The sequence below is a fragment of the Equus caballus genome, chromosome 6 (genome assembly GCF_041296265.1).
Source record: "Equus caballus isolate H_3958 breed thoroughbred chromosome 6, TB-T2T, whole genome shotgun sequence".
Classification (NCBI taxonomy): Eukaryota; Metazoa; Chordata; class Mammalia; order Perissodactyla; family Equidae; genus Equus; species Equus caballus.
The window spans coordinates 2259626-2281991 of record NC_091689.1 but is presented as its reverse complement, the minus strand read 5'-3'; the positions used below and the strand labels follow the sequence as shown (position 1 = coordinate 2281991).

Genomic DNA, 22366 nt, shown 5'->3' with positions numbered 1-22366 from the left:
TGCAAATTATACCATCTGTGTGTTATAGGATTCAGGTTGTTTCCTGTAAGTGAAAATTATTCCGTATTCAGGAAATGAAGAAAAATATACCTATATTATAAATCTAAAATCATTTTATTTGGTGAAACACCTATAAAAGAATCTCATAGATTTAGCATTCTTTGCAATGACTGTGTTAGGCAAATACCAGTTTTACCAAGTTTACAGTTTTAAAGAAGCACTACTGTACATTTTTAGTAGCATGCCTGCCCTTGACATTAAGTGGAAAAAGGTAGAATAGTTTTAGAACCTTTGAGTTCTAATCGTCAATTACATTGACTTTACTACATCTTGTTTGTGACCTGATCTCTGGAAGGAAGTAGATCAATGAAGGAAAATATTTGGATGTTTATAAAATCAGGTTCCATGTATTCTCTCACATTTTATATTCCCCAGTGAGGAACAGCATGGTTCAAATATAGTAATGATTAATAAGAATGTATCTTATTATATGAGTAATGTAGTTTTGAGAGACATTACGCTTTTATATATAATTGTTTTAGACAAGTCATTACATTCAAGGCAATAGAATATAATACACTGTTGTCTATGAACCTCTAAATGAAATTGTGAAAACGAAATTATGAGCTTTTAAATAAATTAGCCAAGTTCATTTGTGATTCAGGATCCTTATTATATTAGCTTCTGTGGGTAGTGGGAGGATATCAGCTTCATTATACTATTTTCAAATTACAGAATAAGGTAAACTATCAATTAATTGCATCCTTTTAGTCTAAGCGTGGACTTGGCACTTGAAGTGTCCTATCTTTTATACTTTAGGGGGTCCCAACTGTTTTTAATGAACAGACAAAAGACAGCAAACAAGCAATACTCCTGTTACAGATGAGGGATTACAGAGCATTCTAGGTTCCTTGGTGTTTAATCCTTATGATCTCATTATTTGTGTCATCCCTCAGCCTCTTGGAGGCTCCTCTGACTCACATATAAGAGCAACACTCTCTTTTAGAAATGTAGCTGAGTTGGCAATAGCCAGCATTAGACCTAGGCAGGATATATAGTAATTTGAAGAAGCAACTTAAGTAGCTACATCCTCTTCATCCAAAGGGTCCTCATAAAGAATGAAGCATTAAGACCCAGGAAAAAATGGGCACCTATCCTACTCCTACAAATATCTAGGAATTATCAAAATTGGGAGGAGTGGGACTGTGGAAGTAGTATTAATGTTCAGATTAGCTTGGTTTTATGAAACATAATGCTAACTGTAAGAAACATAGTGGTAATTAAATATCTCAGACACATTAAACATAATGAATACAAAATATATGCAGAAGTATTCAGATTGTAAAAGTGGACAAGGAATAGAAAAATGAAATCTTAACTGAAAAAATGTAAACTAAACACTCAAAAAAAAAAAAAAAAACAAGGCCATTATTATAAACCTAAACTTTTAGTCAATGATCTATTTTTTCATGAATTTACTAAACTTTTATTTCAAAACAAAAATAAATATATTGCAGAAAATGGCCATTAGTAGAATACAAAAATAAGACCCTCATAGTCATACTAGCCAGAAACAACTGCTGTTTAGTGTCTTGTTGTATATTACTCCAGATCTCTTTACACACATACATGTGTGTGTGTCTGTGTATGTGTATGAATTTTTCCCTGATTGAAATCCTACTGTTTCATAACCCAATCATTTCAATTTCTAATCCATGTCTTTCCATGGCAATAAATTTTCATCTCATCTACTACCTAATTCATGTTCAAACTTCTCAAGTTATCTCAAAAATATTTGTACTGCTGGTTTGTCCAAACTAGGATCCAATCCAGGATTGCATTTAACATCTGGTTGTTATGACTAAGTCTTCTTAATCAAAGCCAGTATCTTTTTTCACGATAGGCGCTAATTAAAGAGAAATTTCAAGTTGTCTTATAGAATGTTGCACCTTCTTGATTTGACTTGTTTCTTCATCGTAGTTAATGTTTGCTTTTAAGAGTAAATTCTGCTGGAATATGAAGAAACTGTCCTCTTAAAATGCCCAACAAAACATTTATGTGTGATTTTTAGGTGTAGAAACTCTAGTTCTTTACTTCTTCAGGTTGTTTGTACCACTACCATTCCTGCAGAGTGGTAAGAGAAGAAACAAGGTAAAGAAGTCAAGATCATCTAAAGAACTGCTGTGGGAACTATCGAAAGTAAATACAACATAGAAGTTACTGTCTATTTAGTTTTTGAATGTTTTCTTTTCATTGTCATGACCAAACTAAGAAGTAATGACATGAAAATTGATATCCACTTGAATTAGATGAAGAGAATGGAGACAGGGTTTTGTTTTGTTATATTGGAAGTAATCCTCCTCAAAATAAAAAATAAACAAAAACCCCACAAAATATAGCATTTTCTTTTAATTTATGGCAACATTGACATTATTTTCATAAATATACACCAGTTATTCTTTTTCAAAATAGGTAGGCAAAGATAGGTTAGAGTTTGGTTCAAATCTACAATCCACAAAGTGTTGGAAACTATCCTCAGTCATACATAGATCTTTGCAATAAAAAATTGAGGTGAGGAAACAAAAATACAGCCCTTTTTATAGTAGTGGCTTTTCAGGGAAATGTTAGGCACTTGAGCTGAAATTATACATTGGGTTAAAAACTTAAAATATTTTCTGAAATACAAATTTACTGGTATGCTCAAAAATATGATCTTACACACACCAAAACACATCACAATGATGAGTGTGTGTTCATATTATAGTTTAATTTTCTCAGCATAGATTTTTGGACTCTAGAAGATTCCATTTAGGAAAATCTGGCTGAATTATAGCAACATTTCAGTATGCTATGGTGCTTTTAGCTGTCAGGAAACAACCTTTAGGTGAACTACTTTATAAGGTTTTTCTGCAGTTTTATACGACAATATAACAGTCATAATGTTTAAAAGACATAGCTTCATTTATAGAAGTTACACAAATTTTTTCAAAACCTCTTTAAAACTTTGAAAATTTATTTAGGATCATCTGCCATCATTATTTCTGATCTGTCTTTGAGCAAAAGTTCATTTTGCAAGAGCAAGTAGGTTTTTTTCCTAAAGAATGTAGCTGTTGTATAGAGTAGATACTTCTGAAAATAGAAATATAAGATATAAAATGCTTACTGTGGAAAGCGTAGACATTCAGGGATTTCTTTTTTAGTTTTGATACCTATTACGACTTCATGGTCAAATATGTATTAGGTAACACCTATGTGTTTTCCTCTAGGCTATTTGCCATGGCACATGAAATTAATATATTTTAGGGCTCTGACAAGAAAGCTCATAGATACTACTCGACTCTAAAATGAGGAGTTAAGACTGTAAATGTTACTTTTCAAGCAAAGAAAAGATTTATCTTGGAAAACAATGTGCTCAGCTTCAAAATTATATCTTAATTAGCAATATATTACAGAAACATTTTAAGAATAAAAATCTCCAGTCAATCTCTTCCTAATCCCTTTTTGGTATGATTTACACCTTTTTATGTGATACATAATGTACATAAGGTGTAGACCTTTTTTATGAGTATATGATGCTTAGACGAAGTTTTGATAATAATATTTATTCCTGTTATCATAACTGAAAACCTGTCTGACCTAATTCTTAGTCTTTCTCCTGCCCTTTATCCCATCAAAGTTGCCCTTGCCAAAGTCTGAAACAGCATGCTTGTCAATGCATCTCTCTTATTGGTACCCTCGTACTCTGGAGGTGTGGGGTTTGTATGTCTTCAGACCACTCATTTTCACTTGAGAGCAGCGGTTCTCACCTGGTGATGATTTTGGCAAACACCTGGCAATGTCTAGAGACCTTGTCATGACTGGAGGACAGGAGTGTTACTGGCATCTAGTCGATGGAGGCCAAGGTTGCCGCCAAACATCCTAAAATGCATAGGACAGTTCCCCACATCAAGCCCAAAATGTCAATAGTGCCACTGTTGAGAAAGCTTGCCCCAAATGTCAATAGTGCCACTGTTGAGAAAGCTTGCTTTAGAGAAAATGCTGAAAATAATGTTATATACCACCACAATATAATTAAAATGTATTTCCATTTATTTATAGATAAACGTAAATTTAAAATTCTTCTATATCAACATTTTGACACATTTTTCACTGTGTTACCAAGTTTTACATATTTTCATCAAATGGCATGTTGTGACTGCTCATCTCTGAAGATTACTTGTATGTGCATGGTTTATTATTAAAAAACAAAACAAAAAACAACTACAGTTTTTACCATGAGAAAAGTTTTGTTCCAGTGCGAGTGCATTTTTCTTTGCATTACTTCTCACTGACTAGATTGTGGCGTGTGGACAATGTCCGGGCCTTTTCTCCCTTCACGCCTGTTTTTGCCCTTCTGCTTGGCAGGACTCCTCTAATTGCAGCGGGAGTTATCGGCGGGCTCTTCATCATGGTCATCATGGCTCTAACATTCGCAGTTTATGTTAGAAGGAAGAGCATCAAAAAGAAAAGAGCCTTGAGAAGGTTCCTGGAAACAGAGGTGAGGTTTATCTTTTCGTGTGTTTAGGGGTTTTCATTAGGTTTAGAAGGTTTAGATGATACTCAGTTTTTTCATCCAGGTGAAAGTTCTGTTCAATTTCCTGCTGAGGGTTTGTATTTCATAGTATGTTATACAAAGTTGATGAAAAATCAGAGTATATAGTAAAAGTAGTCAAGGCAGTTTCATGGCTTAAAGAGAGTAGATGACAGGAGTCAAAGAAATGATTGTACTGGGGAAAGACAGGTCTGTTTCTTTTGGGGGATGGATCACATTGGTGAGCTCTAGGATACCTCAGTAGCCACAGAACTAGAAAATATCTGGGTAGAGGATATCTCAGGAGCAGAACCAGAAAAATGTTAGAAAGAGATGGAATTTTTCTGTTCAAAATAAAGCCAGATAGGCAAGCTATTTATGCTTTAATTAGGGCCATTAAATTGATAGCCAATGATCTCATTATACCAGCAGTGAAACACTGAGCTTATGGGATAAAGCCTAGTATTGTAATCACACAGACTTTACCACATAGTTTATGAAATGCATTTAATATTATGCATGTTAGTTATTGTGAATATGGAAATTACCCATAAATTATTATAATTTCTTTTTTATTGCCACACTGAGTTCTCTAGCATGCAAGCTGATAGTTTTCACTTGTACAGGTTACAGGGGAAAAACAATTACAAAAGACTATGCATTACCAGATCCTTCTCAATTGGCATCTTGCTTCTGTCTCCTGCTACACACATTTGTGCCTGTCTGAACAATTCAGAGCAATGCTGTTGGAGACTAAGCCTTCCCTGGGTTTGTTTTCTTTCTCATTGACAGTATGACAGTCTGACCTTTCCTCTTAACACTGTCAAGAATGGAAATATTCATTCATAAATTTTGCACACGGATAATGATTTAAATTTTAGCTCTTTTCCTCTGGAAGTCAAAACTAGATAGAGGAGTCACATGCAAGTTTTAGGAAACTACTTTACAGTTACAGACAGGAAAATACTTCCTACGAATTGGACTTCTCTGACATTACAATGGGCTGTCTCATCAACAGGCATCTTCAAGCATAAAATAGGTAGTTGATTATATTCATGTGAAAACATACTATTAATTCCTATTTAGCTAAATCTTTACAGGAGATCAACTTGATCACTTTCAATCTTGCACATGTGAATAAGTGTGGACGCAGTGCATGTGCTGTACCTATGATCAGTTTAGCTAGCATACTGGACACAGATAGAACTCTCCCTCATGGCCAGTTGGGGCAGTTGGTGGGAGAGTTCTGAAAAGTGCAGTGAACCAGAGTTGGGAAAAGAATCAAAGGCTTGGAACAGCAGTGGACATTTAGGTCATTGAATAGATAGGAGAGAAATTCTGTCTCAACTATAAGCAGGAAAGGCTCATAGCTATGAAAATAGTCGTTTTGTTTCATTTTTTTAACATGGTACTTTCTAAGAACGTCCATGAATTTGGCATTTCATTACTAAATAAACACATACTGATTGGCTTTATAGGCAGATTCTACTTTTTATAAAAAGTTATTGCTTAGCACTAAGTTAGATAATTGTAGAATTCCCATCTTTCTCTCAGTTAAAATAAATAACTATGATTTTCTACCATCTAAATAGAGGAAGAACTCTTAAGAGGATCAACTCACATCCTTAAGTACGGAAGCTAGAAATCTGCCTCAGATGTGACAAATTTGTTAAAGCATGATATATTGTTGGAATGTTGATATGCTTTCCCCAAAATCATTTTGCTCCAAATTGTCTTTCTTCTGTTACATGAATAAAATTAGAAACTGTAGTTTTTAGACATATACTTATTGAGATGAACTGTAAGTTTGATGATTTGCTAGCTGTTGTGATTAAAAAATGTATTAATGAGACGTGATCCTATCCCTTGAAGGGGACAGAGTCAATGCCTACAGTACGGCAGGCGGTGTTCCAAAGTTTTCCACCTATGTTCTGTTATTTCATCCTTTAACAATCTTCTACGGTAATTACTGCTATACCTATTGCACAGGTGTAAGATGAGAGTCCAGGAGGGGTAAATTACTTTTTAAGCCTGTGAGTGACAGCACTGGTGTACCCACAAATTTAAACCCGATGCTCTTTCCACCAGACTGGCTCACAAAATGAAACTATGCTTCTCTTAATGGTGTAATACTCAAATTCCTAGAAAAATATGTTTGTAAAAATATTTAAATGATGCTTAAGGAAATTGCAGGGGACTAAACATCTCAGATAGAATTGTAAAGTTTTCAAAATATGAAGTTATGGCCTGGTATATGCCAGAGCATGTGTATAGTATATATTTTAAGTCTATCTAGCTGAAGTGCTGAAATCCACTCCTTAACCTTCCATATAACTTTTATATGACTTTTGTATGCAATTTTAAAAAATAGTTCATAGAAGTTCCCTATTATATACATAGCATGTGTACCAAAGTCTACTGAACAAATCCTTCACGGCAGTGTTGGATTCAAATGAAGGGCAATCTCTGCAGGAGATTCTTTTTCAGATTTAACAAAGAATTGTGTGATTCTTTCTGAGATTTCTTTTATGTGACTTGAATGCAGTTGTATACATTTTTACAATATAAATTTGAAAATGAAGTAGAAGCCTATTACTTGTCAAACTCTTAGGAAATTGCCTAACTTTATGGATAATTTTTAGCATCTTCTTCCCCAAATTCTTACTACGTGTCGCTACACTTACCTGTATTCCAGACTGTTCAGCTAATTAGGTAGACTGTGATGTGCACAGAAGCAGGATGATAATAAGGAAGCTGGAGGGCCACAGTGCACTCAGCCTTGTAAACAGCCACATGAAATATTTGGTGGTTTTCAAGACAATTTGAGTAGGATTTGCCCTTAATTATTTCCTTATGCTGAGAAAGAACAAGCTATTTGTCCGTGTTTAAAGTTTAGTTCCTTTAACTCTAAAAAGAGAAACTCCTATTTTGCTCACTCACCTTTCTCCTCAAGCACAGATAAAAACCTAAAATCGTAGCGTAAGACATAGACTTTGGTACCCAGAATTTCTTTCATGTCTACATTTTCTTTTTTCTTGCATGAGCAAGGGATTGGCATACGTTTACATGTCTTTCCCTGGCTTGTTGACCCTCTCTGGCTGAATCATCTCTAAACTATGACATCTTAAATTATTAACCTAATTTTACCTGTTTTGGCCAAACTCAGCCCACCGCACCATCTGATGTTTCCCACCCTCATCTCATCCTCCAGTCGCATCCCTCTCGCTGTTGTGTTCCCCTTTGCATCCTCTTTCTTCTCCCTGACACTGTCCAAGCTGTTCTTCATGGTGGCAGTGCCTTCCACCATGTCAATCCATTTTTATCATCTCAAGACCAGTCTTACAGTGTACCTCCTTTGAGAAGACAAAACTGGGGAACCTCTCTCCCGTGGGTTATTTTATTCCTTTGCATCCCATAGCATTCACTTATGATCTAGAATCAAGTCATGGAATTGTAGAATTTTTGATATGGAAGGTACTCTAGGAACTTGCTACCTTCAAATGTGTTCAGGGTCCATCAGCATACATGGGCATCGCCAGCAGTTCTGTAAAAATGCAAATTTCAGCCCCACTCCAGCAGTACTGAACCAGAATCTTCATTTTAACCAAATCCTGAGGTAACTTATACATACACTGAAGCATTGGGAGCAATGTCCTGGGGTACTGGCACTGTGATAAACTATTTTTCGCTTTTCTGACATGTTTCTCCTGGCTTCCCAGGTAGATTTTAAGTGCTAAGAAAGCAGCAATTTTTTTTTTTTTTAATGTATCAAATCTCCTAAAACGAGAAAGAAAACTTGGATAGAGTATGCTGAAATAACTAAAATCTAAGTCTTAACTGAAGATGCCAAAAAGAAAGGGGTTTGAAAAGGTAGAATTCAGAGCTCCTAATTAGTCTCTAAACTTCTATCCAAGTAGAAAACAAAAAACATCATCTCCCAGCCTAGTTTGCCTCAAGGTAGGTGCACAATTGTTACTTGTTTCTCTCAAGCAAAGAACAGGAGAAGAGGAGGGCTGCTCATTGCCGGACTGAGTCATATAACCTTGTATTCTTTTTGATTTGCAGCTGGTAGAACCCTTAACTCCCAGTGGCACAGCCCCCAATCAAGCTCAACTTCGCATTTTGAAAGAAACTGAGCTCAAAAGAGTGAAAGTACTTGGCTCGGGTGCTTTTGGAACTGTTTATAAAGTAAGTAAAAAATAACATATGCCATCAGTTGTTCTAAGTTTTGTTTCAGACTTGTTTTGGACTACAGCTAGAGTTATTGCTCCCGCCAACCTCACTTCCTCTGAATATTCAGAGAAGAGAAACTTTACACTATTGAGAAGTTGCTGCACAAATGAATTCTTTAATATTTTTGAATGAGCTGGGATGAAGGCAGTCATGAAAAAGCAGGAAGGAAAAACTGGTTCTTTTTCTCAATGATCTTCTGAGCCCCCTTCAATATCATCTGCCCTTCAGCAAATTTTGTCCTAATCCAAATTGCCCAGTTGCAACCAGTTTCTCTTTCCCTTTATACAGTGTTCTATGAAATCCCGGAGATGCCTGAGCAGTGAGCCATAATCCGTTGTGGTTCTTTTCTTCTGCTCCTTTTTCCAAAAGTCTCCCCGTCAGGACCCTATTAGCAGATCTCAAATGTGCGGATGCAGTGTTAGTGTAGGATAATTCCCAACCCACTTGTTGCCTACCTGGTAACATATATGGTTTAACAGATAATTTCTGGTTTTAATGTCCTCACCACTATATGCAAACTAAAAAAGTAACTTTGTGAAATTCAAGTCAGATCGAAGGAGAAGGTGACATCAAGAGTTGTCTATAAGAGAGATGTTTCTGGAAAGGGAAAGCTGAAATGATGGCATTTGCATGTTTACTTATTCAGCTTAGTTACAAAACCAATTCAGAGGCCAGGCTCAAGGTTAATTGTGGTGAAATTTATTTCTGATGGTAAATAACAAGAATAAGAAACTCTGCTGGCTTAGTGCTAAATCCTTCTTGTAATGTCCATTACTATAATTCCCAAAATTTACTTTGGAAGTTTTATATATTTCCCAAAGCTCTATGCAAGCCTACATTTTTACAAACAAATCTGTTAAAATAGGTTGGATCTTAGGAATTTTGCATTTTAAAATATTCATTTTTTTTTCCTGTTTAAAGCAAAGATTTATTTAACACAAAATATTAACAGCTAGAATATAAACCTTAATTTTCTCTCCTGAGTGTTCCAAAAACAATCTAATCTCTTTAAAATAAAACTGATTTATTGGAAGGTCAAAAGGCAGAAGTTTCTTTATCTCTTAGTATGCATATTTTATTATTTAAATTTAAAATTGTTAACTGAGCACCTAATTTGAATAGAAACTATTCTAGGCTGACTTAGTGACTCCTAATCTTCAAATTCTTTGTATGTTCAAAGAAATACAACTTATCCTATCTTTATTTATATTATGCTAGACTTCCATTGTAAAGATAACTCAATCTTGGATTGCTGGTAGCATATAATTACCTTTATGTTTTTACAGATAATATGGTCTGGAAATTGAATTTTATTTAAAATCATGGAAACCACATAACTCAGGACTGAAATACACTCTAGTGACCTCAGCGGAGAAAAATATTACTCATTTAAACATTTAATAATAAAGCTTTATTCATATTTTTATTAAGGACAATTATTTGCCTGTTGTTATGAGTGTTATACCTTTATTGAAATTACTTGTACTGAAAGTTTATTAAAAGTCCCATAAGTATGCTTGAATTTTATGCTTGCAGTGTGTATGGTTGACCCTAAAATTTAACTAATGTATCAGTTCTTACAAGGACACACTGTCTTAAACTATAAAAAGTTATTCTTGACCATAGAAATGCAAATTTGCTTAGCCAATTATTTGGTTAATTTTTTCTCCTGGTGGGAGATATGCTGTGTTTAAACATAAAAGATTTGAAACAATGTCCTGAGTATCAGCACAGTTGAATTTTTGTCTGGTTGGGCCTAGAAAATAATGACTATACTTATTTTAAAAGCGTTTCAAATTAATTCGCACTGAATGTAATTTCTTATTTCAAAAGTATACATTAGGAATATTTTAATATTGATGCTCATCTTTATAAGGTAACCCCTCGGTGGTTATTTTGTTGAACGATGGTGAGCCTGTTCACCACCCTGGATGCTTCAGTGAGAAAATGCAGCTTACGCATCTATGTTTTTTCCCCATTTCTGCATTAATAAATTTTTAAAAAATTTTATGGCACAGGGAACTTGGCTTATTATTTTGCATTTGACACATAAATTTCGCTAGTCACTCTAACAGGAACCCTTAAATTTACTTTCTAAAGGTTAAAGTCTTTTTTTCTTTATTATTTTGATTTTTTAATAATTCGTGTGTTTATGTCTCATGTTATTATGATTTTGGGTAGCACAAATACATGTTTTCACATAGAAGAACAAAGTGAAAAACTTTATCTTTTCTTTATGACTACAACCAGCTGATATTAAGAAAGACAAGAAATGGAGATGTTCTGTTCAGGAACAGCAGACTATTTTTTTTTCTTCCTTTCATTTTAATGTTAAAACTAGCCTGAGAAGACTTTTTTGATGTCAGGGCTAATAAATTAAAATTTAAGGTTTTATTTTTTGGTATATAACCTCATATTTGCTTCTGTGTTTATTTGAGACAATATGCTTTAAAAAAGCATTCTTATATAGTCTATGCATCCCTGATGTCTTATCAAAATCATTGTCCTATTCAAATGGTTGAACTGCTTACCCAGAAATGCTGTTATTTAGCTTACTATTGTACTTTAATCCAAGTCTGCCCACTTCATACTTTCCCAATACAGAGATCTGTTCAGACATTATAATTATATTTATATAGGAAGAGAGAAGTAGCAATGACCAATATAAATAGTTTATATTAGTTCAGAGATAATAAAATCCTTGAGACACACACACAGTATTTAATAACACAGATAAATTAGCACATGCTCAATACTCCCTAGAACTTGCCTTTGAAAAGTAATTCTTAAATAATTACCTTAGAAAAATGAGTTCTCAAATCAATATGAACTTCAGGAATGTGAGCATATGTCTTTTTATTTGCTTATATATTTTTAGTTGCAGAATATTTAGCTAATACTAAAGCTGAAAAGAGCCTCCGCCATTACTGAGCCCAGTGTCCTAAATGACCAATGAGATGACTGAAGTTCAAACATTGGGACACCCTTCTGAAAGTCTTGAGAAGTTGATGATATCATCCAAATCAAATGTTATTATTACATCTTATTTCAATGTTTTTTTCACTATTCAAAGCCTTTGTCATGCACACAAATTGAATTTTATAACAGTATGAACACCTTGAAAGCAGAATACATATATGATTCATCCTCTCATAGTGAAAGCAGACAGCAAAATTGCCGAGTAACTTGTAACATATGATAGACGCTTGATAGATGTTTGTTGATTGAATAAAAAATATAGAACTTCTAAATTATTTTTTAAGAAATGAATAGACTGAGTGGTTGACTCAAATTTTGTTTCTGGTATATATGTTGTATATGTCTTAATATAGATTTAATGGGAATTTTTTCTCCGCATAGGGTATTTGGGTCCCTGAAGGAGAAACAGTGAAGATTCCTGTAGCTATTAAGATTCTTAATGAAACAACTGGTCCCAAAGCCAATGTGGAGTTTATGGATGTAAGTACAGACACTCTGGTAATCACATTTTTGGTCAGTACTAACAGACTGTTTGCAGAGTTCAAAAAAACCTCTACTACTTACAAAATTTCTTCTCTGGAAATAGTATAATCTTATAGTTAAAAGCTTGAGCAAGGGTCAGCAAACTTTTGCTTAAAAGACAAGAGAATAAACAGCCACACTTTTCCTGCAGTGTGGTCTCTGTGGCAACTACTGAACTCCGTCCTTTTAGTAGGTAAGCAGCCACAGGCAATTAAACAAACAAACAAAACACAGGAATGGATGCTACTCTGTTCCAGTAAAACTTCATTTCCACAAACACCTGAAGGTAGGTTTCCGCCTGCGGGACAAAGCCGCCCTCTGGGGCTGTTTACTGTTACAGCAAACTGCGCTTGCAAGGAGCCATGGTGATTCGGAAAATTAATTGGACTGCTTTATTTTATTATTGTGGCAATCCATCTAGTTGAAAACATCAATCAAGATTAGTTTCTATGGTAAGTAAGTTAGTCGTAAATTTAAATTGGGAACCTACCTAAGCCAGATAATTACCCATTGAAAATTTACTTCTTCCAATTCAATTCAAAGGACAAGTCTTTATAGGACTTATAAGTCCTATACTTACTTATAGGTAAAAGTCTCCAACTATAGAATAGTAAGAGAGTTCTGAAGAATAAAAGTACTTTATGAGGTCAATCAGAACTTCAAGATTCCCCCTAGCAAAAATTGTAGATTGAACTGTGCAGCAAAATTCAGAGGGTAGGACAGAATAAAACTATGTATGTAGCATGCTGTTATTTTTTTCACATTCAACACAAGATATCTTGCCAGGGGTTCTATCAAAGACCCATAGATATTCTTTCTCAATCTTGTAGCATAATGTCTTCAGTAATAAGAGTGATTTTGATTTTCAAATGACCTTCATGTGAAAGATGATGCCAGCATATGCACTTTGATTTTTTAAAAGGTGGATTGCTGAGTATTTCTACCCAGTTTTTATTGCAAGCTCTTTTGTAAGTTTTATAAGAGCTCAGTTTGTGACCTTGCATAATCTATTTGGATATAATGCTATCCATTTTATATAGGGATACTTTTAGTTTAGCAACTTATTGGTTATTATATAATAGGGCTGCTAATTAGCTAGTACAAACCAGCTCCTCTGATCAGTTGGTGCATGCCTTACCAGGTGCTAACTATTCTAAATACCACCTTTGTTGCATTATCTACCAAAACCTATCTAACAGACATTGAGTCCAGTAACTAAATGTTTCCTTCTGCAAGCTGCTAAACGTTCTGACACTCTGCAGTTGTATGTCCTGGTTCATACATTAAAATTTAAAACTGAAGCCTTCTTCAGTGATGTCACTATCCGTTTGATCTTGATCATAGGTATAAATTTGCGAAAGGAATTTTCAAAGAAAGTAAAAATTAGAAAGAAAAATGACAATGAGTGGAAACAGTGTAGGTTAATATGTAAAATTGAGAGACAAAAGACTGCCCAGCCTAGACTGCAGCCAAAGCTGAAATTCACAAGAATGCCAATAATCTCTGCTGGAGGTTTCACAGCCATTTTGTCACATTTCCATGGAAACAGACTAGCAAAAAGGGGTTAAGAGGCTACAAAACAATCACCTAAGAAAGAAGCTCTAAACACCCCATCATGGTTTTGAATGATTATCTGAAAACTCCTAACCCCATCCATTTTTTTTTCCTGGTCTGAAGTCTATTCCCATGGAAACGAGAGTGGGGATGGCAGCTTGAAGTCTTAGATTTCTTCTGAATTTTAGATGAGGCTTTGATTGAGCCATGAAAGAAGTCATTTTCCTAGACGGTTGACGGATTTGGTGACCAACAGACTCCAAGGAGCCCATTCTTTTTAAAGTTAAAAAAAAGTTAAGGAAAATGTTTTGACTTTGCCTCTCTACCTTGTGGATAGACGCCAGAAGATTAACAGATTGATGGACTGGTATCTGCAGAGTTTCAATAAATATCAAGCAGAAACACTTCCTGCTATTTTTGTGACTTCTTTCAAAACATTACAAGGATAGCATCACCATTATTAAAATACCGTTGTACTGGCAATATTAATGGTAAATTCAGTATTTTATTTATTGATTGATTTATTAAGGTCACATTGGTTTATAACATTGTATAAATTTCAGCTGTAAATCATTATATTTCGACTTCTGTATAGACCGTATTGTGCTCACCACCCAAAGTCTGGTTGCCATCTGTTACCACACAAATGTGCCCTTTTACCTCTTTTGCCTTCCCCCAAATGCCCTTCCCCTCTGGTAACCACCAATCTGTTCCCTGTATCTACATGTTTGTTTGTTGTTGTTGTTCTATCTTCTACATGAGTATAATTATATAGTATTTGTCTTTCTCCATCTCACTTATTTTGCTGAGTATAATACTCTCAAGGTCCATCCACATTGTTGCAAATGGCAAGATTTCATCTTTTTTAAGGCTGAGTAGAACTCCATTGTGTGTGTGTGTCTCTCTCTCTATATATGTATGGCATATCTTCTTTATCCATTTATACATTGACAGGCACTTATGTTGTTTTCAACTCTTGGTTATTGTAAATAATGCTGCAATGAACATAGGGGTGCATATATCTTTTCAAATTAGTGTTTTCGTGTTCTTTGGACAAATATCTAGAAGTGGAATAAGTGGATCATATGGTATTTCTACTTTTAATTTTTTAGGAGTTTCCACACTGCTTTCCATAGTGCCAGCACCAACATTCCCACCAACAGTGTACCAGGGTTCCCTTTTCTCCACTTCCTCACCAACACTTGTTATTTACTGTCTTGTTAATTATAGCCATTCTGATGGGTATGAGGTGATGTTTCATTGTGGTTTTGATTTTCATTTCCCTAATAATTAGCGATGTCAAACATCTTTCAAAGTATACTACAAAGGTGTAATAACCCAAACAGCATGATATTGGCAGAAAACCAGACACACAGATCAATGAAACTGAATTGTGAGCCCAGAAATAAAACCACATGTCTATGGTCAGCTAATTGTCAACAAAGGAGCCAAGAACATACAATGGAAGAAGGAAATTCTCTTCAATAAATGGTGTTGGGAAAAATGGACAGCCACATGCAAAAAAATGAAAGTAGACTATTATCTTACACCACACAAAAAATTAACTCAAAGTGTATTCAGCATTTTAAATAGGCTGATGTAATTTTAATGTAGACATATACCTACATTTCATTACTACATTTTTAGCTCATCTATTATATGTGTAGATCACTATAAGTACTTAAATAACATGGAACCACAATAAAAAAGGTTTATAGAAGGAAAGTTTGTAATTTAGACCTAAGGATTGAGTTAAAATAGCAAATATTCCAGGGTTTATTAAGTTAAAAGTCATATGTTTGGCGTATGTCTTGGTTTGGGTTCTTCCAGAAGCAGAAGCCAACCCTGAAACAAGGATTTGAGTGACAGTAATTTACTTTGGAGGTGAAGGGTTCATGAGTAGGTGAGTGTGGAAATGTGACAGTGCAGCCGATAGAACCAGCTCCCTTTGTGAGTGACTGGAGTTTCCTCCCACGGGAGAGACTCTGGCAGCCAGTGTAGGACACACCCCTCAGGGTTACCCTACTCCAGGGTTAAGGCAGCTGATGGAAGGACTCCAGCTGTGAGTCATTGGTTGAGTGCTACTGGGAGAGAAGGGTGTTTATTCTCCTGTATGTGCTACCAGCTGAAGGTGGGCCTCAATAGCAAGAGAGAGCCACTGAGCAAAGAAAGGCAGGTGGAAGTCAGCTGGGACAGCAGCATATTAGAGTGTTCCAAGGATAATGTTCAAACGAAAATCAGTTCTACTGCAACCGTGCTACTTCTCCCTTTTACAAATGAGTGTATTTGTTTATACGCATGTGTGTGCATGTGTTTTACACCATTTTATAGAAGGAACATCAAACTTCCAAAGACAATGGAAACTGCGTACTGTCGTTAAGCATTAGATCCCTCCCCCTCAACTTTACTCTTAGGGTAGAATATTCTAGATTCAATAACTACTGCTGGTAGATTTATCAGATATAGCTGTGCTTTACTGGTTATTATAATAAATGACACAAAGGCAGCAACTTAATACTCAAAATTCACTGCATCCAATACTTCTCTTGATATCCAAGGGCAAAGGAGAGCACTTTTTATCTTTTCTTAGAATTTTTACCATAGACAAAAAATAAATAAAGAGCAATTTGTGTTCTATGAAATGTTCCGCTAAAAGTAAGAGAAAGAGAATTTGGTCACAAGGCTGTTACTCAGCTCACCTGAATATGTCTAATGGATTCATAATGACATTAATAGTGCACTGCTACTGAATGGTCAGCATACTCTTCGTCCCCATGAAGGAAGATCACACTGAACAATATTAAGAAAATGGCTTTAAAGGTCCACCTTCTTAAGAGGAATGCCTCCATTTATACATGCTCCTAGTTCTTGTTTCAAGTAACACCATTTCATTGGGAAAATGCCGGTATTTTTTCCAGCAAATGGTGCAGAACACATACCTAAAAAATGATGCTATTGAACTGAATTCCTGGAATTGGGTACCACGTCTGGTCAAATCAGACAGGCTCTTCAGTTGGTCTGCATTTCGACCAGTCTGGGTTTTTTCCCTGGTATTTAAGCCCACTATTGCTTGACATTATTGTATTTGCCTAGGAAAGGTATATGTTTTTAAATGGTTTACCTAATTTTTCTATTTTCTTAAAATATTAATCTTGGGATAGAAGAAATGCCATAATTATGCTAAATTCCAGGGACCAATCAATCATACTTCAGCTTAACGTTCACCTGAATCTTCTTGGCTTCGGTTTTGGCATTCCCAGGACAAATCAACCTCACAGTCCATGAGAAGCGGCTGCAAGGAATTGTGTTTCAAATAACCCAACCCTATCGTGTAAATGGTAATTTTCTTATTAAAAGAAGAATAACTTATTTTCTTCTCCCTCTACAATAGGAAATTTTATCTTAGACAACTGCCATTTCGCTGTTTTCTGACGAAATGTCCTTGTGAATTAGGTTTATGTTTCTCTTCCTTATGTTGCTTTTACGATATTCAATGCCTTGATGGGACTAGTTTAAACTCTAATTGATGCCCTATTAGTGGGATGAGAGAAATAGAATTTATTGGTAGAATTTATATTTTCTCCCAGATTTGAAAAGATACTTTGTTCTACAAGGTTATTTTCACATTATGACATTTTCATGCATATGGCTTCATATAGTTAATAATGACTCTTAGATTGATCCTGTATCATACTAATAGTGGACTTTTAAAAATTCATATAATTTAATCCAATTATATCTTTGTGCCTTATGGATTTTACTCATTTGCATACATGAATACAGATCATCAATTTCAGAGGTGAAAAAATGCAAAATTCCTTCTTTTTTAAGACTGTTTAGAACTCACAGGAGATTATGACATGTATTGGGGCCAGCCCAGTGGCGTGATGGTTAAGTTCGCTCACACATCCTACTTCCATGGCCCGGGGTTTGTGGGTTTGGATCCCAGGTGCAGGCCTACACACATGTCATCAAGCCAGGCTGTGGTGGCATCCCACATACAAAAAATAGAGGAGGATTGGAACAGATGTTAGCCCAGGGCCACTCTTCTGCACAGTAAAAGAAAATAAAACTGTATCTTCAGAAAGAGAATCTGTAAACTCTGTTAGAAACAGAATTTAGGATTTTTTAAAGCTCTGCTAAAAAAAGAAAACAAAAAGAAAAATTTCCAGAGACTAAAGTAAATCATTTCTGCCATAGTTTATTCCATTGGCCCTTATATACATTCTGTTAGTTGTGCAGAACTTGGTCAGAAATGACATCATGTCTGAAATTGCTATTTCAATCACCCATTCTCCAGCCCATCCAGTCCTTTTCCTATAGTATCCACTCGAGGAACATTTTACCCCTTCGTATCTCCCATTCATTGACTCTTTCCTGTTTCTCACTATCCCTCAGCTGCCATCTCTCCTTACAAACGTTTGCAGATTCATGGCCCATCATTATAATCACATTCTTAGAGAAACCCTCAAGTTTCTCGATTCTCACAATCATGCTGGCCTTAAGCAATCTGGAAAATACTGAAATTTCTCAGTGCTGTGTTCTAGACCTCTTTTCAATCTACATGTTTTCCTTAAACCATTTTCCTATTTTATCAAATTCCATCTCTAGTCTATTTTATGACTCTGACCTTATCCTATCCTTGATATCGCCACATTGAAATCTCAGGGACATCTCAAGTTTAACACACTCAGGAGGTACCCCTTCATCTTGTCTTCTAAATCTAGTCTGCCTTCAATCTTACCTATTTAAATAATTTGTATGCCCATCCACCCTATTGTCTCTATCAGAAATTTGAGACTTATCCTCAAATGTCACAATCCCTCAAACTACCTACTTCCAATTCAAAAGCAAATGCTTTGATTCTGTGCCAAAAATACACGTGGAGAGCATCCTCTTCTTTTTTATTCCCTTGCCATCACCTTAATTCGAGACATCAACTTCTTCAGCTTGACTTATGAGAATAGCTTCCTATATGATCTCCCTACTTTTTAATACAAAGCTTGAATTGTGTTACTCGTGAATAAAACCTTTCAGTGCCTTCACAAAAGTAAAGTAATATATTAAATCCTTGGCTTGCAGAGCTCCTAATTACTTTCCCAGTCTTTTTTCTCCTCATTGCCTTTCTTTCCACCCCTCTTGGAAGCTAAGCAAGTCAGTCAATGCCTTCGCCTGGGGTGTCTTTCCCCCAATTACACCTAATGAACTCTTGTTATCCCTGTATTTTTAGCTGAAGTGTACTTCCTCAAGGATTCCTTTCCCAACCCCTTAATCTAAATGATGACCTCCTAACAGCACTCAGAATTTTTCTTTCGTGCAGCTATTATGATAGGTTATTATCTATTTATTTTTCCCAGTTTCTTTGTAAAATCTCCTTCTCCACTGCTAGTCTACAGGATCCTTGATGACAGGGACTGTCTGTTGACTGCATCACTGCATATCTAATGCAAGCACAATATAAACACATAGGAAACAATAAACACTTGATTAATTGACTGAAAGTATTTTTGTTCTATTTTTAAAGACTAATTATTCCTCTTTTAAGCCTTGTCCATTCCAGCCTAATTGATATCTATAATATTTTCTCCCAACAGTCGTATCTTTGATTAGCATGTTGTACTTGGATCATTTTCCTTAGGTATTCATGTTGTCCATCCCTGATTTATTTCTACAAACTCAGTTTAGTAGCTGTCTTGAATCCAGAGCACCAGCACATCGCTGAGGAATAGCTCTCATACTGACTCTGTAAGCAGGAGTCAGCGTGCCCTCTGAAAGCCCTTTGAGAAGGGAAACTCCTTGTAGACTTTCTGTGCGTCCAGGAGGCCAGTGACCTTCCCTGGTGGGAACCTTCTGAAGGCTTCCCTGTGAATGTTTCCATTATTCATGGGAGGGTAGCACTAGGTTTCGTTTCTAGCTGTGTCTTAGTCTGGTGCTCCTAGAATCAGCTGCAGGAATTTGAATACGATTTGCTTCTCTGACGTCCGTCACTGGAGTGTCCCCCCCAACCCTCCCTTGACTGTTCACTTCAGTTCCAATGGGAATAGGATACAAGGATGGGATTCTGTATAAAAAGGGGAAAAAAAATTGATTTTAGCATAGATTTTGGCAAAAATAAATAAATAAAAGTAATTGATTGCAGTCATTGTAAATCATTGCCAGTGACAATTATCTGCATTTAGTAGATATCCTAAAACTTGAGTTTTAAATTTTCTTACAGGATATTAACAAGTTTGAAAACAGGCAAAGTACTTAAGAAGTTTTGCATTCTAATGGTCTTGAAGCATTTAAAAGAGACTACCTAAATCCAGAACAGGTTGTTCTCTGGAAGCCTCACTAGGTAACCTAATAAGCTTTCTGATTTCTCCTGTTTCTCCAAAGCATTTCTTAAATTTGGTGAATGAAAGACATTTCTTCAAAGTCTATGGTACCAAGATTCAAATTTGGTGAATGGAAATCAGTGGTCTGTTAAAGGCATTGCTTTCCATATTATAGATATTTTGCAGCTTTCTCAACCTTACAATTTGGCGAATTTCATCCATGATTAGAGGATGTATTGCTCTGCCACCATGGAGCTGGAAGAGGATCACATTGACCATGTAGCTTCAGACTCCAGTCTGAATGGTTTGCTAATTAAGATGCTTAGGAAACATCCCCGCTCAGTTTGGCTGCTTCAGTAGGAAGAGTTGTTTACAAGATGAAGATTGTTTATAAAATTCAGATAGAAAGCTTTTGCCCACAGGGCAAGCAAAGACCAAGAAATAGAATTTCCAGAAAATCAGCCAACAATTTCAGACACATTCAACCTTGATGTAGATGGTTTTGCTAATGCTCTGTTTACAGATTCAAGAATACAAAATGTTGTTTCTGCGGGAGGAAGGGCTCATCTAAGTAAAGTCCTAGTTTGCATTATGTGGCAAAAAGTGATTTTAGTTATTCATACGGCAGTGATTTGGCTCAGGAAATGAAAGCTTAATATGCTGTAACACTTGCAATAGTACACGCACATATGCCCACATATGTATATGTGTATCTACATAGTAGAGTGAATATGTATTAATATATATGATAAATATGATATCTTATAATTATACTATTAATATAATATAAATTATATTCTAATATTTTGTGGGTGTGTGTATATATATATTCACTTCACTGTGGTGTATGGTAAATACACTCTCTATCATGTTTTTTTAATGTGCCTTTACAAAATTAATTACACCACTGGGTAATCTATTAGAATGAGCACATGGTTGGTATTGCTAGAAATGGTAATACAAAAGTGACAACTTCATGAGGATATCTCAGACTTTCTCTTAGGACAGTTTTCACAAAATGATCAAAAGAATTCTTCATTCTACCTCACACCACTGCTGTATTAGTCACAGGTTTGAGTCTCCATATTTGCAAAGCATAGACTGTCCAAAACTAAATAAACTGACAATGCATCTGATTGCATCAAAAGAGTTTGTGAATCGAAGCTCTGTGGTCATTGCCTCCATACCCTCATCGCCCTTGACTGGACAGTCATAGTAAAAGGATCCTCCATGTAGACAGTTAGCGATCACCCCAGATTGCTAGAGATCTTCATGTATAGAGTCCAACCCCACGTTCAGCAACAGGAATCAGTAATCCTGGATCACATGTAGGGTGTTGTTGATTTCCATGCGAAGAGATTCTGCAAACAAGGATGGCTGAGCACGGTTCCATTGGCACTGCATTTCCTCTGCTCCTTTTTAATGGCAAGAGTTAACCTGTACTATGGACTGCGGTGGATTTGGACCAAAACCTTAACTCAGTGACAGCAAAACCAGGGACTGGTCTAGCACGTCCTTCTTGGTGATTTCCACGATGAATCAACTATTAGTAGCAGACGTTTTTAAAACATATTTTCTAGAAACTAATATGTAAAATTAAGATCAAAATTATAAATTATCATGAAGAAAGAAATGATTCTTTGCATCCAGACTGAGGCGAAGGGAAGCCTACAGATGAGTATTAATACACCTTTGCTGTGAGGAGAATGAAGCTTACAGATAGTATTTACATCATCTTTCTCATTCCAAAGCCAGTAAAGGAAGATAGAGCCTAGATTTGAACTGAAAGCTCTCCAGCTCCAAAATTACAGGCTTCTCATACCATTGCTCTGTCTTTTCCAAAAGATCACATTATTTGAGAGACAGTTGCCGCAAGTAATATAACAGTGGCAATTCCTTCATAGAGTTTTATTTCTTCTGAGATTTTTCTTCTGAGTCCCTGAGGCGACCTGTTGCATTCATTGAATTCAAAGTTTGCTCGAGAGGTATTCTTGCCCCTCAAAGCCCTGTTGATGACCTCATCATTTTCTTCTTATTTATTACTGTTTCGTATGACATTTCATGTCACTTATTCTTGCACCCAGATTAGAAACTCAAACTGAGTATGTGTGACTTTCTCAAAAAAATCCAGACAAATCCTTGAATTATACAAATAGAAAAGTCTGATGCATTGTATCACATAAACATTTTA

General features: G+C 35.6%; 1 protein-coding gene across 6 annotated transcripts in view; it reads left to right on the top strand.

Annotated features, from left to right (window-relative positions):
- Positions 1–22366, top strand: part of ERBB4 (erb-b2 receptor tyrosine kinase 4) — a 1102331-nt gene that overhangs the window by 871358 nt on the left and 208607 nt on the right. For all 6 annotated transcript variants that reach the window (XM_023644065.2, XM_023644064.2, XM_001488767.6 and 3 more), the window contains 3 exons: positions 4405–4537; positions 8636–8758; positions 12164–12262. In XM_023644065.2, coding sequence (XP_023499833.1) covers positions 4405–4537; positions 8636–8758; positions 12164–12262 — 355 coding nt within the window. The remainder of the gene's footprint in view (positions 1–4404; positions 4538–8635; positions 8759–12163; positions 12263–22366) is intronic.